General features: G+C 51.6%; 1 protein-coding gene across 3 annotated transcripts in view; it reads right to left on the reverse strand.

Annotated features, from left to right (window-relative positions):
- LOC143770113 (L-threonine ammonia-lyase-like) overlaps nucleotides 1-15665 on the reverse strand; it is a 441011-nt gene that overhangs the window by 308699 nt on the left and 116647 nt on the right. For all 3 annotated transcript variants that reach the window (XM_077259383.1, XM_077259382.1, XM_077259381.1), the window contains 2 exons: nucleotides 6496-6612; nucleotides 3143-3384 (listed from right to left, as the gene is read on the reverse strand). In XM_077259383.1, coding sequence (XP_077115498.1) covers nucleotides 3143-3384; nucleotides 6496-6612 — 359 coding nt within the window. The remainder of the gene's footprint in view (nucleotides 1-3142; nucleotides 3385-6495; nucleotides 6613-15665) is intronic.

A 15665-nucleotide genomic window follows, 5' to 3' on the forward strand; every position in this document is an offset into this window, starting at 1 on the left:
GCAGAACAGGAGTTCTCGTCAACCTACAGATTGTGGATGATGGTCTCAGAGAGAGAGAGAGAAGAGGTGCTCGTGGATGCCAAGACACATGATAGCTTGGTAGACGTACTATGGATCTGTTTTCTAGATACCTGCACGTTTCTAGAATGCTTGCGGCCCCTGTTAGCCGACTGCCCCCTGGTAGGGGAGGATCCACCTACCTCAGATATGGGAGCTATCTGATCCACGAAGGGATTCAATCGCTTTCGCCATAGAAGCCATGGATTGTGACAGTGATGAAGCCCACTTAGGGGGACTGGGCACACTGGGCTTGGTGACAGTGGAGGGCTACTGAGCTTTTTTGTGGTTGCAGGCTTTGCAGAGTGGCGAGTTCTGCGCTTTGGGGAATGCAGACTGGCAGGAGATACAGCTGTGGACTGAGACATAATGTACCCTTCTATCAGCACTCTTACAGAGATTCCTATAGAAATTGTAGAAGGGGATACTGCCGAGGGGAGGGGGTATTGCAGCGGTCCCTTACCCTGAGCAGATGCTGTGTCCCAGATCTTGGGCTCAGATCCTATAACCCAGGTCCTGTGTTCCAGATCCTGTGGCCCAATCCCTATGTAGATTAGCGCTGGCCTCAGTGCTCAAAGACAGGATCCTTGCAGGTAAAAAGGGGGACCACTTCCCGGTGCACATGTCCAGAAGCGGTATAGGGGGCAGGAAGATGGCCCCCGAGAATACAAAAAATGCCAGGATTGTGGGAGGGGCCGCTGTTAACGCCTCATCGTGTGGGCGGAGCCTCCGGGTTGCGGCCTATACGCGGCCGTATGCAGAGGACTAAGTTTTTTGGTGCCGGACGGAGGGAACGTTTGTGGGTGGAGCTACCAGGTTGCGGCCTAGCGCCAGCGGAAGCCGGGGAGTAAATTACTGGTGCCCAGCCGGAAATGGACCATGAGGGCCGTGACGCGCTGCAGGAACCCCCTTGTCCCCAAAACTCACTGCCGGAACGCTGGTGAGGTGCTGAAGCGGGAGAGTAACTTACCGGAGCCTGGCCGGAAAATTATCACGATGGGCCGCGACACGCTGCACGAGTGCCCCCACGGATCCTGAACTCACCGCCGGAGCTGGAGGAGGGAAGGCAGAGCTGGCACTCTGCTTGCAGGTTAGGTCTGTGACTCGGGCAGTGCAGGAACCTTCAATCCACCGTCCCCTTTTGTAAGGGAGGTAGAAAGGGACCATCCAGCTCCTTGCAGCACCGCTGTTCAATCAGTGGTGGTGCGGTGGGAGCAGCATGGGTGTATCCTAAGGGTTTGCTCCCCTAGGATGAAACAGGGCTGTATCCGCACGTAGCCTGGCTCAGAAGGGGGTACACTCCATGTTCCTGTCTGTTGCTGGTGCGGGGAGATCAGCGCCCTGAAGGGAACCGTCGCCCCTAGGTAGCTCATACATGGCATCCCATGTCGCAGGAGAGGATACGTGAAGGCGACACTCCACATACTCGCCTGTTGTTGGTTGGGGGAGATCGGACCCTTGAAAGGATCAGTCTCCCCTACATTCCTTGCAGAAAAAATAGCAAAAGGTAAATTTTGAAAAAAAGCAATAAAATAAAAAAGTATGAATAGCAGACCCATTTGTCTCCTACGGACACTAAGCATGAACTGGTTCTCTGGGAGCCAGCAGGAGGGTGTATACTGCAGAGGAGGAGCTAACTTTCTTTGTATCACTTGGTGTCAGCCTCCTAATGGCAGCAGCATAACACCGACGGTCTGTTTCCCCCAATGAGGTGAAGGAGAAATTCTGTGAAGCAACTGTGGTTTCAAGGTGCTCACGAGTCACCACACATTGAGGGTATGTGCACACGTAGATAGGATGTCTGCGGATTTTTCCGCACCTGTTTTTGTAAATCCGCAGGTAAACCGCACTGCAGATTACCTGCGGATTCACTGCGGAATTACTGCGGATTTACCATGGTTTTTGTGCGGATTCCACCTGCGGTTTACACCTGTGGATTCCTATTATGGAGCAGGTGTAAACCGCAGTGGAATCCACACAAAGAATTGACATGCTGTGGAATGTAAACTGCGGCATTTCCGCGCGTTTTTTTCCTCAGCATGTGCACTGCGGTTCTTGTTTTCCATGGTACTGTAAACTCATGGAAAACAGCTGCAGATACGCAGCAAAATCCGCACCGTGTGCACATACCCTTAGACAGATTCCTTCCTTCCTAGCTTCAACAATGGGTCTCTTGTGGGAGTTTTCCACTGTTTACACACATACAGGGATCTCCAAATGTGACATGACACTGGTAGACCATTCCATCAAAATTTGGAGCTAAAAACATGTTTGTGGGAAAAAATTTGATTTTGTTTTATATTTTTGGCTTAATGTTATAAACTTCTGTAATGCACCTGGGGATTCAAGGTGCTCATCACACATCTAGATAAGTTCCCTGAGGGGTCTCTTTCTAAAGTGGTATCACTTGTGGAGAGGTTCCAATGTTTAGGCACATCAGTGGCTCTACAAAAACATGTCATCTGCTAATTATTCCAGCAAATTTTGCATTCAAAAAGTAAAATTTTGCTCCTTCCTTTCTGATCCCTGCCATGCACCCAAATATTGGTTTTCTCCCACATATAGGGTATCAATACATTTAGGAGAAATTGCAAGACATATTTTGGGGTCCATTTTTTCATTTAACCCTTGTCTTTTGGGTATTTTCTATTATGTAGACCCCTCAAAGTCACTTCAAATATAATGTGGTCACTAAAAAAATAGTTATGTAAATTTGGTTGGAAAATTGAGAAATCGCTGGTCAAATTTTAACCCTTATAACTTCCTAACAAAAGAAAATTATGTTTCAAAAAGTTGTAATGGTGTAAAGTAAACATGTGGGAAATGTTATTTATGAACTATGTTGTGTGACATAACTATCATGAAAAAACAATCTCAGAATCAGTGGGATCTGATGAAGCACTTCAGAGTTATTACCGCATAAAGTGATACAAGTGACAAAATCATAAAAAAGTAATGAAATTGTGTTTTTTCACTGCTAGTTTTTATTGCATTGTGGGGAGGGACACCATTTCAATTTTTCCCTCAAGCAGCAGAAAAGCTGTAATCAGCACTGATGGTGGATAATAGTCAAGATCATACTTACTCCTCAATATAGAGGTATCCATTCTCTTGTGCCAGTCTCCGGGCATGGCTCTGAGCATCTCTTGCTGTGGGTCCAAATAAAATAACCATAGCACCATAGTCACGGCACATTTTGACCCGGTTTGGAGATGTTCCAGCTGACATTATGACAAACACAGGGATTTGTAACTCAGACGCATGGTAAGCCACAGCCATGGCAAAATTACTGTCTGTAGCTACAATCACTCCTTTCCTTTGCTGATCCTGTGAAACAAAAAAGTTATAATTGATAGTGTAGACAGTGAAAAAGAATCTGTCCGTAGGTTTCTGCTATGCAATCTGAGAGCAGCATGATGTAGGAGCATAGACTCTGCGATGTGTCACTTATTCCACTGCTTGCACGTTAGACCTAGTCCTGTAGTGATAATCTCCTGCTGATAAAACACTGATTGTATTGTATCTACAGCACACAGCCTAGTAAGTGGCACATGCTTGTAATCAGGATCTCTTACTATAGATCAATGTTTCCCAAACTCCGGTCCTCAGGGCCCCCAAGACATTATTCAGGATTTTCTTAGTATTTCACAGGTAAGAGAACCTGTGGCAATTTCTGACAGCTTTACACAATCCCATCACCTGAAAATTCTGAAAACATGAGCTTTTGGTAGCCGTGAGGACTGGAGTTTGGGAAACACTGCTCTACATTATGTTGGTTTCAGATTAAATAGCAAAAACCTTCTTACAGATTCCCCTGAAGTATTGTAGAGTCAAATCAGTTACATATTTGGGTTATATCTGTACTATATCTCTAAAAGAAAATGAATATTGCATTATATTTGCTTCCAAGAGTGTATTTACTCAGATAATCAACTTATGAGATGTCGGATACAAAAGTTACAGCATACCGTTTATAAGGGCACTTTGTCATCAAAGGTTTAAACAGCATAGGGAGGACCAAGCAGATACTGTATCTTGCCATTAGTAGAAAATCCCAGATGAGGATGGCACCATTCCATTGGTGAGGAAACTCACACAGGGTTCCCCAATTTTACAGTTATAGCAAAATTTGGAAAATTACTTTTCTCTTTTACAAGGATAGAAGGTTCATAGCTTACCATATTGGTTAACATTTTGGTGGACCTTTGTATTTTTTGATGGGAGAGTGGTTACAAAAAGAACATTTATATTAATGACTTCTAGGAATGGACACTGTAGCTCTAGGAAAACTGGACACAGCTGGTTTCCCCTAGATTACAGTTGATCATTAGGGGTCTCAGAAGGGGGCGCTTTTCAAGTTGTGTTATGGTAAATATACACCTTTAAAATTGTGCGCATCTAATTTGACCAAAAATGTGCATTCGAATTGGTCAGAACAACTGTAAAATATGTGAAATAGGGAAAATTGGCCTTTATATGTTTGTAGAGTTCTGTATGGTTAGGTGAAAAGGGGTTTGCAAATATGCTGACACCTCCTATGTAATTTAACAAGGTACTTTTACATGTTCATTAAGCTCTTCATTAAAATTAGAGTCTGGGTTCAGGAGTTATTAATTTTGAATCTAGACCACCTTTCCAATTTATTCTTTTGCAAGGTCTTACATATATGTTTAAAGTGGACCTATCTAGATTTTGCAATATAAATACATATGAATACATTAAATAGAATAGAAAATCAATAGATATTTTAGACCTGATGGGTGTGCTTAATTTGAAATGCAGGTCAGAATAGCAGGATAATCCCCTTTGAAGATGTAAACTAAATCTCCACACACCTAGATTATTGACAGCTCCGCACTGTCCCTCCACCCTGCTGTTGCTGAGATGTCATGCTGCTCAGTACAAACTACAGCTTGTTACACCCGGTCTCGTAACTTTGCAGGGTCCCCAGCGGGACTCCCGCTCTGTGCTGACCCCACACCGTCCTGCTGCAGCCCCCGCTTCCTCTCTTCCCTTTGCTTCCTGGTGCGCGGCCAACAGGTCCTCAGGTAGAGGATCTTAAAGACACAGAGTGCATCTTTCAAAAAGTACTTCTGAACAATCATGTGTTAGTAATTACTATTTCAGGCCCCTCTGCCATAGGGAGGGTGCCGGAGCAACAAGTATCTTCTGTTGCTAACTTCCGGTTTTGGCTAGTGTGTGCTTTAGCATCTGAAGTGTTCTGCCAGTGCTCCATTTACACTGTTTGTGTCCATAGACTATCAGCTACCAGTTACACGGCTATCCTGGACGACGACCGTTCTGTCTACGCGAGTTTCGTCACGTCCTGCCATTCAGCCATCTGTACCTCTGGACAACGCCAGTACCACCTATGTCAGCTCCACGACATCTGTTATCCCTGCTTGTCCGTCTGTCCCACTTGGACAGCTGCCTCGTGTCCGAGGTCTAACTGGAGGTAGCACTTGTGTCCCCCAAGCATTCCATTCTGACCCTGTATGAGGGGTCTTACCAAGGGTGCCTGGGGCTCATGTAGTCATGCCCCCTTCAGAGCCCCACAGACCGTGGTCCCGAGGTTCCACAAAAATCTCAATAAAAAATGAATGTGAACTTCACCACCTGTGCCTCCGCTTCCATTCGTTACACAGCTGGATTATTATTTCTTGCACTTTTTGGCAAGTTCGGGTCAGGAAATCCGTGGTCAGTCCACACATTGCGGTCTGCAATACAGCCCCTGAAAGACATTCCACTGAACCTGTCTTTTAGCTGAACTCAAAAATTTTCACTTTAATATCAGTATCGGCCAATCAGTTTTACACAACCATTCTGAAACACACTTTTAAAGAAAGCACAAATCAGAACTTCATCATGTCTAAAAGATGTATTTATGAATGTAGGCAATTTGTATTATACAATCTGATGGCACATCTGCTGTATGAATGTTAGACTGGAGAATAATCTCACAATAGCAAACACCCTCGAGCAGTCTCTTCAATACTTTTATGGTACATTTACATGGATGGATCGGTGGCAAGACACGACAACCGATTGGTAATCTTTTACCATTTTGCAGTTGTTTGAAACAGGCAAACAAAAGTGAACGATGTGCACTGAGAAATATATACTAGATCATTCATAGGGTATAGGCTGCCATGGTTCTAGGCAGTGAGAGTCCTGACTACACAGGATGATGAACAGTCGAGAATTATGATTTCTATGCAGCATAAAAAATCATTTCACCCGATGAATGAGCATTTTTGCTTATTCATCGGGTGATCGGCAGTTTGCTTTACACAATAAGATAATCATGAAATGAGCCTTTTTAACATTGGTTTCTCATGATCATCTTGCAGTGTAAAAGCCCTTTAGTTTCACCTTGTTATAAAAACAAACATGTTTTTATAACAATTAACATGTGTTAATTCAAGAATTAGACCGTACCTCGTTGAGTGATGTGAGAAGGTACAGAACACCTCTCTCTTTCACTGATCCTGTATACTGTAGATATTCCTTCTTCAGGTAAATGTCTATCCCATACTGCTTTGAAATCCTTGAGTACTGAAATAACATAATGTAAGAAAAGAAGATGAGTTATCAGCTACAACAGGAAAAATATATATTTGTATCATGTTAGCCAGCAGATAAAATATTGAAAGTTGAGAGTCCTCAGTGGTTGATACCTTTTAAAGGCTACCTGAAAAGATGGTAACAAATAGCAAGCTTTCGAAACCCAAGAAGTCTTGAAAGCTGCTATTTACTATCATCTTTTCAGCTAGCCATCAAGAGGTATCAACCACTGAGGACTCCCAGTTTTTAATATTTTACTTGCCAGTTTTACATGCTATAAAAGAAGGCACATATAGCTCTCCACATAAAGAAACAGTCAACTTAAAGGGAACCTGTCTGCAGGATTGTGCACAGTAACCTACAGACACTGTCAGGTTGGTGCCATTACACTATAATAATAATAATAATATTTATTTTTATATAGCGCTAACATATTCCGCAGCGCTTTACAGGTTGCACACATTATCGTCGCTGTCCTCATTGGGGCTCACAATCTAAATTCCCTATCAGTATGTCTTTGGAATGTGGGAGGAAACCGGAGTACCCGGAGGAAACCCACGCAAACACGGAGAGAACATACAAACTCTTTGCAGATGTTGCCTTAGTGGGGTTTGAACCCAGGACTCCAATGCTGCAAGGCTGCTGTGCTATCCACTGCGCCCTACACTGATTAAAATGATACCTGGTGATAAAATCCGTCTTGTGGTTGTTCCATCTGTATTTGCAGTTTTTAGTTACTGAGATTTTCTAGCTCTGGGGTGGCCTGTGGGGGGTCTTCATGTGGTAGTAGTAGTTGCGGGATCTGGCCGTGCTTCCCTCCACCCCTGGAAGAACGGCCAGATCCCCCAACTACACACTGGACTTTGCTTTGGGATTCCCCTCTCTATAGGTAAAATTTATTTTCATTGTCTTTTCACATTTGACACGGATTGTTAGGCAGTTTTTTTAAGATTAATATTTATAACATATTCATCTGGGCACTTGTACCCTGATTTCACTTTATGTTAATACCTTAAAAGGAGACTGCTGGGCCCAACACATCAAGTCTGAACTTATATGATATATGAACCTATTGATAGTTCAAATGGGTATTGTCCTGCATAAGTCCACAAGGACATTTTTATTATCTAATATATAGTGTTGAGCGATACCGTCCGATACTTGAAAGTATCGGTATCGGAAAGTATCGGCCGATACCGGCAAAATATCGGATCCAATCCGATACCGATACCCGATACCAATACAAGTCAATGGGACTCAGGTATCGGACGGTATTCCTGATGGTTCCCAGGGTCTGAAGGAGAGGAAACTCTCCTTCAGGCCCTGGGAACCATATAAATGTGTAAAAGAAAGAATTAAAATAAAAAATATCGCTATACTCACCTGTCCGACGCAGCCGGGACTTCAGCGAGGGAACCGGCAGCGTTGTTTGTTTAAAATTCGCGCTATTACTTGGTTACGTGAATTCCCGGCTTGTGATTGGTCAGGTCGGCCATGTTGCCGGGACGCGGACCAATCACAGCAAGCCGTGACGAAATTACGTCACGGCTTGCTGTGATTGGTCCGCGTCCCGGCAATATGGCCGCCCTGACCAATCACAAGCCGTGACGTCACGGGAGGCTGGACACGCGCTCATTTTAAAATGGGCGCGTGTCCAGCCTCCCGTGACGTCACGGCTTGTGATTGGTTGCGCCGCGGTCAACCAATCACAAGCCGGGAGGCTGGACGCGCTCATTTTAAAATGGGCGCGTGTCCAGCCTCCCGTGACGTCACGGCTTGTGATTGGTTGCGCCGCGGTCAACCAATCACAAGCCGGGAGGCTGGACGCGCTCATTTTAAAATGGGCGCGTGTCCAGCCTCCCGTGACGTCACGGCTTGTGATTGGTCAGGGCGGCCATATTGCCGGGACGCGGACCAATCACAGCAAGCCGTGACGTAATTTCGTCACGGCTTGCTGTGATTGGTCCGCGTCCCGGCAACATGGCCGACCTGACCAATCACAAGCCGGGAATTCACGTAACCAAGTAATAGCGCGAATTTTAAACAAACAACGCTGCCGGTTCCCTCGCTGAAGTCCCGGCTGCGTCGGAGAGGTGAGGATAGCGATATTTTTTATTTTAATTCTCTCTTTTACACATTTTAACATTAATGTTGTTGCGATACCCGATACCCGATACCACAAGAGTATCGGAATCCCGGTATCGGAATTCCGATACAGCAAGTATCGGCCGATACCCGATACTTGCAGCATCGGAATGCTCAACACTACTAATATATAATTGCCTAGAATACTACTTCCTGCAATTTGTGCCAACTTCCGTGGCTTTGTCCGGAGCTAATGTCCGGAGCTAATGTCCGGAGCTAATGTCCGGAGATAAGTGACGTCACCAGTGTCCTACACCCAGGCAGAGCACAGTGGCCCCAGGCAGAGCACAGGGGCCCCAGGCAGAACATGGGGCCCCAGGCAGAGCACAGGGGCCCCAGGCAGAGCACAGGGGCCCCAGGCAGCATATGGGGCCCCAGGCAGAGCACAGGGGCCCCAGGCAGCATATGGGGCCCCAGGCAGAGCACAGTGGCCCCAGGCAGAGCACACACCAAATCGGAGGCCGAGGGGCCCCGCCAACCAAATCGAAGGCCGAGCGGCCCCGCCCACCAAAGCGGAGGCCGAGGGGCACGGCCCCGCCCACCAAAGCGGAGGCCGAGGGGCCCCGACCACCACATCGGAGGCCGAGGGGCCCCGCCCACCAAATCGGAGGCCGAGGGTCCCCGCCCACCAAATCGGAGGCCGAGGGTCCCCGCCCACCAAATTGGAGGCCGAGGGTCCCCGCCCACCAAATCGGAGGCCGACGGTCCCCGCCCACCAAATCGGAGGCCGAGGGTCCCCGCCCACCAAATCGGAGGCCGAGGGTCCCCGCCCACCAAATCGGAGGCCGAGGGTCCCCGCCCACCAAATCGGAGGCCAAGGGGCCCCACCAACCAAATCGGAGGCCGAGGGGCCCCGCCCACCAAATCGGAGGCCGAGGGTCCCCGCCCACCAAATCGGAGGCCGAGGGGCCCCGCCAACGAAATCGGAGGCCGAGGGGCCCCGCCCACCAAATCGGAGGCCGAGGGTCCCCGCCCACCAAATCGGAGGCCGAGAGTCCCCGCCCACCGAATCGGAGTATAAGGGGCCCCGCCAACCAAATCGGAGGCCGAGGGGCCCCGCCAACCAAATCGGAGGCCGAGGAGCCCCGCCCAACAAATCGAAGGCCGAGCGGCCCCGCCCACCAAAGCGGAGGCCGAGGGGCCCGGCCCCGCCCACCAAAGTGGAGGCCGAGGGGCCCCGACCACCACATCAGAGGCCGAGGGGCCCCGCCCACCAAATCGGAGGCCGAGGGGCCCCGCCCACCAAATCGGAGGCCGAGGGTCCCCGCCCACCAAATCGGAGGCCGAGGGGCCCCGCCAACCAAATCGGAGGCCGAGGGGCCCCGCCCACCAAATCGGAGGCCGAGGGTCCCCGCCCACCAAATCGGAGGCCGAGAGTCCCTGCCCACCAAATCGGAGGATAAGGGGCCCCGCCAACCAAATCGGAGGCCGAGGGGCCCCGCCAACCAAATCGAAGGCCGAGGAGTCCCGCCCAACAAATCGAAGGCCGAGCGGCCCCGCCCACCAAAGCGGAGGCCGAGGGGCCCGGCCCCGCCCACCAAATCGGAGGCCGAGGGGCCCCGACCACCACATCGGAGGCCGAGGGGCCCCGCCCACCAAATCGGAGGCCGAGGGTCCCCGCCCACCAAATCGGAGGCCGAGGGTCCCCGCCCACCAAATCGGAGGCCGAGGGTCCCCGCCCACCAAATCGGAGGCCGAGGGTCCCCGCCCACCAAATCGGAGGCCGAGGGTCCCCGCCCACCAAATCGGAGGCCGAGGGGCCCCACCAACCAAATCGGAGGCCGAGGGGCCCCGCCCACCAAATCGGAGGCCGAGGGGCCCCACCAACCAAATCGGAGGCCGAGGGGCCCCGCCCACCAAATCGGAGGCCGAGGGTCCCCGCCCACCAAATCGGAGGCCGAGAGTCCCCGCCCACCGAATCGGAGTATAAGGGGCCCCGCCAACCAAATCGGAGGCCGAGGGGCCCCGCCAACCAAATCGGAGGCCGAGGAGCCCCGCCCAACAAATCGAAGGCCGAGCGGCCCCGCGCACCAAAGCGGAGGCCGAGGGGCCCGGCCCCGCCCACCAAAGTGGAGGCCGAGGGGCCCCGACCACCACATCGGAGGCCGAGGGGCCCCGCCCACCAAATCGGAGGCCGAGGGGCCCCACCCACCAAATCGGAGGCCGAGGGGCCCCGCCCACCAAATTGGAGGCCGAGGGTCCCCGCCCACCAAATCGGAGGCCGAGGGGCCCCGCCAACCAAATCGGAGGCCGAGGGGCCCCGCCCACCAAATCGGAGGCCGAGGGTCCCCGCCCACCAAATCGGAGGCCGAGAGTCCCTGCCCACCAAATCGGAGGATAAGGGGCCCCGCCAACCAAATCGGAGGCCGAGGGGCCCCGCCAACCAAATCGAAGGCCGAGGAGTCCCGCCCAACAAATCGAAGGCCGAGCGGCCCCGCCCACCAAAGCGGAGGCCGAGGGGCCCGGCCCCGCCCACCAAATCGGAGGCCGAGGGGCCCCGACCACCACATCGGAGGCCGAGGGTCCCCGCCCACCAAATCGGAGGCCGAGGGTCCCCGCCCACCAAATCGGAGGCCGAGGGTCCCCGCCCACCAAATCGGAGGCCGAGGGTCCCCGCCCACCAAATCGGAGGCCGAGGGTCCCCGCCCACCAAATCGGAGGCCGAGGGTCCCCGCCCACCAAATCGGAGGCCGAGGGTCCCCGCCCACCAAATCGGAGGCCGAGGGTCCCCTCCCACCAAATCGGAGGCCGAGGGTCCCCGCCCACCAAATCGGAGGCCGAGGGTCCCCGCCCACCAAATCGGAGGCCGAGGGGCCCCACCAACCAAATCGGAGGCCGAGGGGCCCCGCCCACCAAATCGGAGGCCGAGGGTCCCTGCCCACCAAATCGGAGGCCGAGGGGCCCCGCCAACCAAATCGGAGGCCGAGGGGCCCCGCCCACCAAATCGGAGGCCGAGGGGCCCCGCCCACCAAATCGGAGGCCAAGGGTCCCTGCCCACCAAATCGGAGGATAAGGGGCCCCGCCCACCAAATCGGAGGCCGAGGGGCCCCACCAACCAAATCGGAGGCCGAGGAGCCCCGCCCACCAAATCGAAGGCCGAGCGGCCCCGCCCACCAAAGCGGAGGCAGAGGGACCCCGCCCACCAAATCGGAGGCCGTGGGGCCCCGCCAACCAAAGCGGAGGCCGAGGGTCCCCGCCCACCAAATCGGAGGCAGAGGGACCCCGCCCACCAAATCGGAGGCCGAGGGGCCCCGCCCACCAAAGCGGAGGCCGAGGGTCCCCGCCCACCAAATCGGAGGTCGAGGGTCCCCGCCCACCAAATCGGAGGCCGAGGGTCCCCGCCCACCAAATCGGAGGCCGGTCCCCGCCCACCAAATCGGAGGCCGAGGGTCCCCACCCACCAAATCGGAGGACGAGGGGCCCCACCAACCAAATCGGAGGCCGTGGGGCCCCGCCAACCAAAGCGGAGGCCGAGGGTCCCCGCCCACCAAATCGGAGGCAGAGGGACCCCGCCCACCAAATCGGAGGCCGAGGGGCCCCGCCCACCAAAGCGGAGGCCGAGGGTCCCCGCCCACCAAAGCGGAGGTCGAGGGTCCCCGCCCACCAAATCGGAGGCCGAGGGTCCCCGCCCACCAAATCGGAGGCCGGTCCCCGCCCACCAAATCGGAGGCCGAGGGTCCCCACCCACCAAATCGGAGGACGAGGGGCCCCACCAACCAAATCGGAGGCAGAGGAGCCCCGCCCACCAAAAGTAAGTGCGGCCCCAAAAGTAAGTGCGCCCCCGGGTGCAAAAGTAAGTGCGCCCCCGGGTGCTAAAGTGCACCCCCGGGTGCAAAAGTAAGTGCGCCCCCGTATGCAAAAGTAAGTGCGCCCCCGGGTGCAAAAGTAAGTGCGCCCCCGGGTGCAAAAGTAAGTGCGCCCCCGGGTGCAAAAGTAAGTGCGCCTCCGGGTGCAAAAGTAAGTGCGCCCCCGGGTGCAAAAGTAAGCGCGCCCCCGGCCCCGGGTGCAAAAGTAAGCGCGCCCCCCAGTCCCGTGTGTGAAAAGTGCTGCTGTAAAGCTGGTAGCGCTGTTCAAGCACCATGTATTTCCTTCAGGAAATGCCCATCTAATATATAATTGCCTAGAATACTACTTCCTGCAATTTGTGCCAACTTCCGTGGCTTTGTCCGGAGCTAATGTCCGGAGATAATGTCCGGAGCTAATGTCCGGAGATAATGTCCGGAGATAATGTCCGGAGATAAGTGACGTCACCAGTGTCCTACACCCAGGCAGAGCACAGGGGCCCCAGGCAGCATATGGGGCCCCAGGCAGAGCACAGTGGCCCCAGGCAGAGCACAGGGGCCCCAGGCAGCATATGGGGCCCCAGGCAGAGCACAGTGGCCCCAGGCAGAGCACAGGGGCCCCAGGCAGAACATGGGGCCCCAGGCAGAGCACAGGGGCCCCAGGCAGAGCACAGGGGCCCCAGGCAGCATATGGGGCCCCAGGCAGAGCACAGGGGCCCCAGGCAGAGCACAGGGGCCCCAGGCAGCATATGGGGCCCCAGGCAGAGCACAGGGGCCCCAGGCAGCATATGGGGCCCCAGGCAGAGCACAGTGGCCCCAGGCAGAGCACAGGGGCCCCAGGCAGAACATGGGGCCCCAGGCAGAGCACAGGGGCCCCAGGCAGAACATGGGGCCCCAGGCAGAGCACAGGGGCCCCAGGCAGAGCACAGGGGCCCCAGGCAGCATATGGGGCCCCAGGCAGAGCACAGGGGCCCCAGGCAGCATATGGGGCCCCAGGCAGAGCACAGGGGCCCCAGGCAGTATATGGGGCCCCAGGCAGAGCACAGGGGCCCCAGGCAGCATATGGGGCCCCAGGCAGAGCACAGGGGCCCCAGGCAGTATATGGGGCCCCAGGCAGAGCACAGCGATATTTTGGACCACTGTGCGGTGTTTCAGACCCCCTGTGTGATGTCTGGGGCCCTGTTCTTAAGTATATTAAAGATTAAAGTAACGTATATTAAAGTATATTATAGATCAAATTTGACACGTTTATGAGCACCATTGAGTGATATACTCAAGAATGACATAATTTTTCAACATTTTATGGTTTCAAACTGTAAACACTCAGAGTTTTTTTTACTTCAACCAGAAAACCTTAACGGTTCATAAAAAACTTGACTGTTCAGGATATGATAAAAGTCATAGTATTCTGAATCTTTAACTTATAAAGATACCTTTACATGGGGTGATTATTGGTTCCAGAGAGGCTTTCGGCCGATAATCTTACACATGGCTGGTGACAGGACAATACAATATAAACGTTCAAAGGTAAACACTGATAACATTAAAATCTAATATATAATTGCCTAGAATACTACTTCCGGCAATTTGTGCCAACTTCCGTGGCTTTGTCCGGAGATAATGTCCGGAGATAAGTGACGTCACCAGCGTCCTACACCCGCTCAGGGTGGACAAAGATATATGCCTTCGTGGTGCGCGGCACTTTTCTGATTGGTTGCCGCCTGCCGCGAGCGACCAATCAGAAATGTGCCGTACTGTCAAGAATTGTCAAGAGCTGGTGAGTGCAGCCATTTTTTGTTCTTTCTTACTATTATTTATTAATTGTATTATTCTTACATTTGAATAAATAAAGTATATATGGATTCTAGACTCCCGATTCTTTAGAATCGGGCTGCCATCTAGTCTCCATAATATATATGCGGCTTTTTCTGGCAGGCCTCCCTCACACAAGAGGCATCTTGTTAACCTTTCTAATTGAATATATGTGTTTTTAGAATGTTTAATAAAATTATGTAACTTTTAGACAAATACAGTACTTTATAAGTGGTTATTTCCATATGCCCCTGTCAATATCATTGATTTAGGTAATACTGATGGATTTTCATGATCGCATATACTGTATAATATTCATTTAATCATTTTATTTGCTGATATAAAGTTATTCAGAAAAAAAATAAATTGTCTCCACCAAGATGACGTCATCCACGCCTGCACTGTAGCATCTATCGGCGATCCGATAGATGCTACTACGCAGGCGCCGCTGGTGCCATCTTGTTGGAGCCATTTTGAGACAGATTTATTTTTTCTGAATAAATTTTTATCAGCAAATAAAAGAATTAGATGCACCTTATACATGTAAAATAGTGGGCAGGTCACTGAGGAATAAATGTCATAAGCCCATAAGGGTGAGTATAAGGATAAGCAGAGCACCACATAAAGCCCTGCAAACAAGCACCAGAATCTCATTAATGGAAAATTGAAAATAAAGATTAAACAGCAACCACAAGATGGATTTCATCAACCCAGGTATAGCTTTAATCAGTATTACTGCGCCGACCTGACAGTGTCTGTAGGTTACTCAGCACAATCCTGCTGACAGGCTCCCTTTAAACAGGAATGACTCTTCCGTTGCACATGTAAAGCCCAGGGGCGTATAAACATAGTCACAGTTTGGAACCAAATGTGATCCAAAAGTGTCCCTGCCCCAGGGACTACTAATATAATTAGTACTAATGACTTTGTAAGATTCAAGTTACCTTTTTGGTGAGGCGTTTGGCTATATTTGGCCTTGTAGGTATGGATGCTTGGGTGCTTAAAAGCAGCAATATCATGGCTGGGATGCACCCATTACAAAATAATATATGAAATAACAATAATGATCCTAGTCATATCCTGCACAACCTATAGCTGACCTTCAGAGGAGTATCAAAAATGATAGTTTAGGGGGCCTTCAGCAGGCTCTTGACTGTCATCTTAACTCATCGTATCTGTAACATCCCTGCCGGCATTGCTGTATGGATTCCCATCTCCCCTCTTACTCACCACTCCTGGCTATGCTGTGAGTTCTGTCCTCTGCCGGCTCCATGCTCTGGGCCTCATGTCCTTGCTTGTTTAATA

Source organism: Ranitomeya variabilis, chromosome 4, assembly GCF_051348905.1.
Source record: "Ranitomeya variabilis isolate aRanVar5 chromosome 4, aRanVar5.hap1, whole genome shotgun sequence".
NCBI lineage: Eukaryota > Metazoa > Chordata > Amphibia > Anura > Dendrobatidae > Ranitomeya > Ranitomeya variabilis.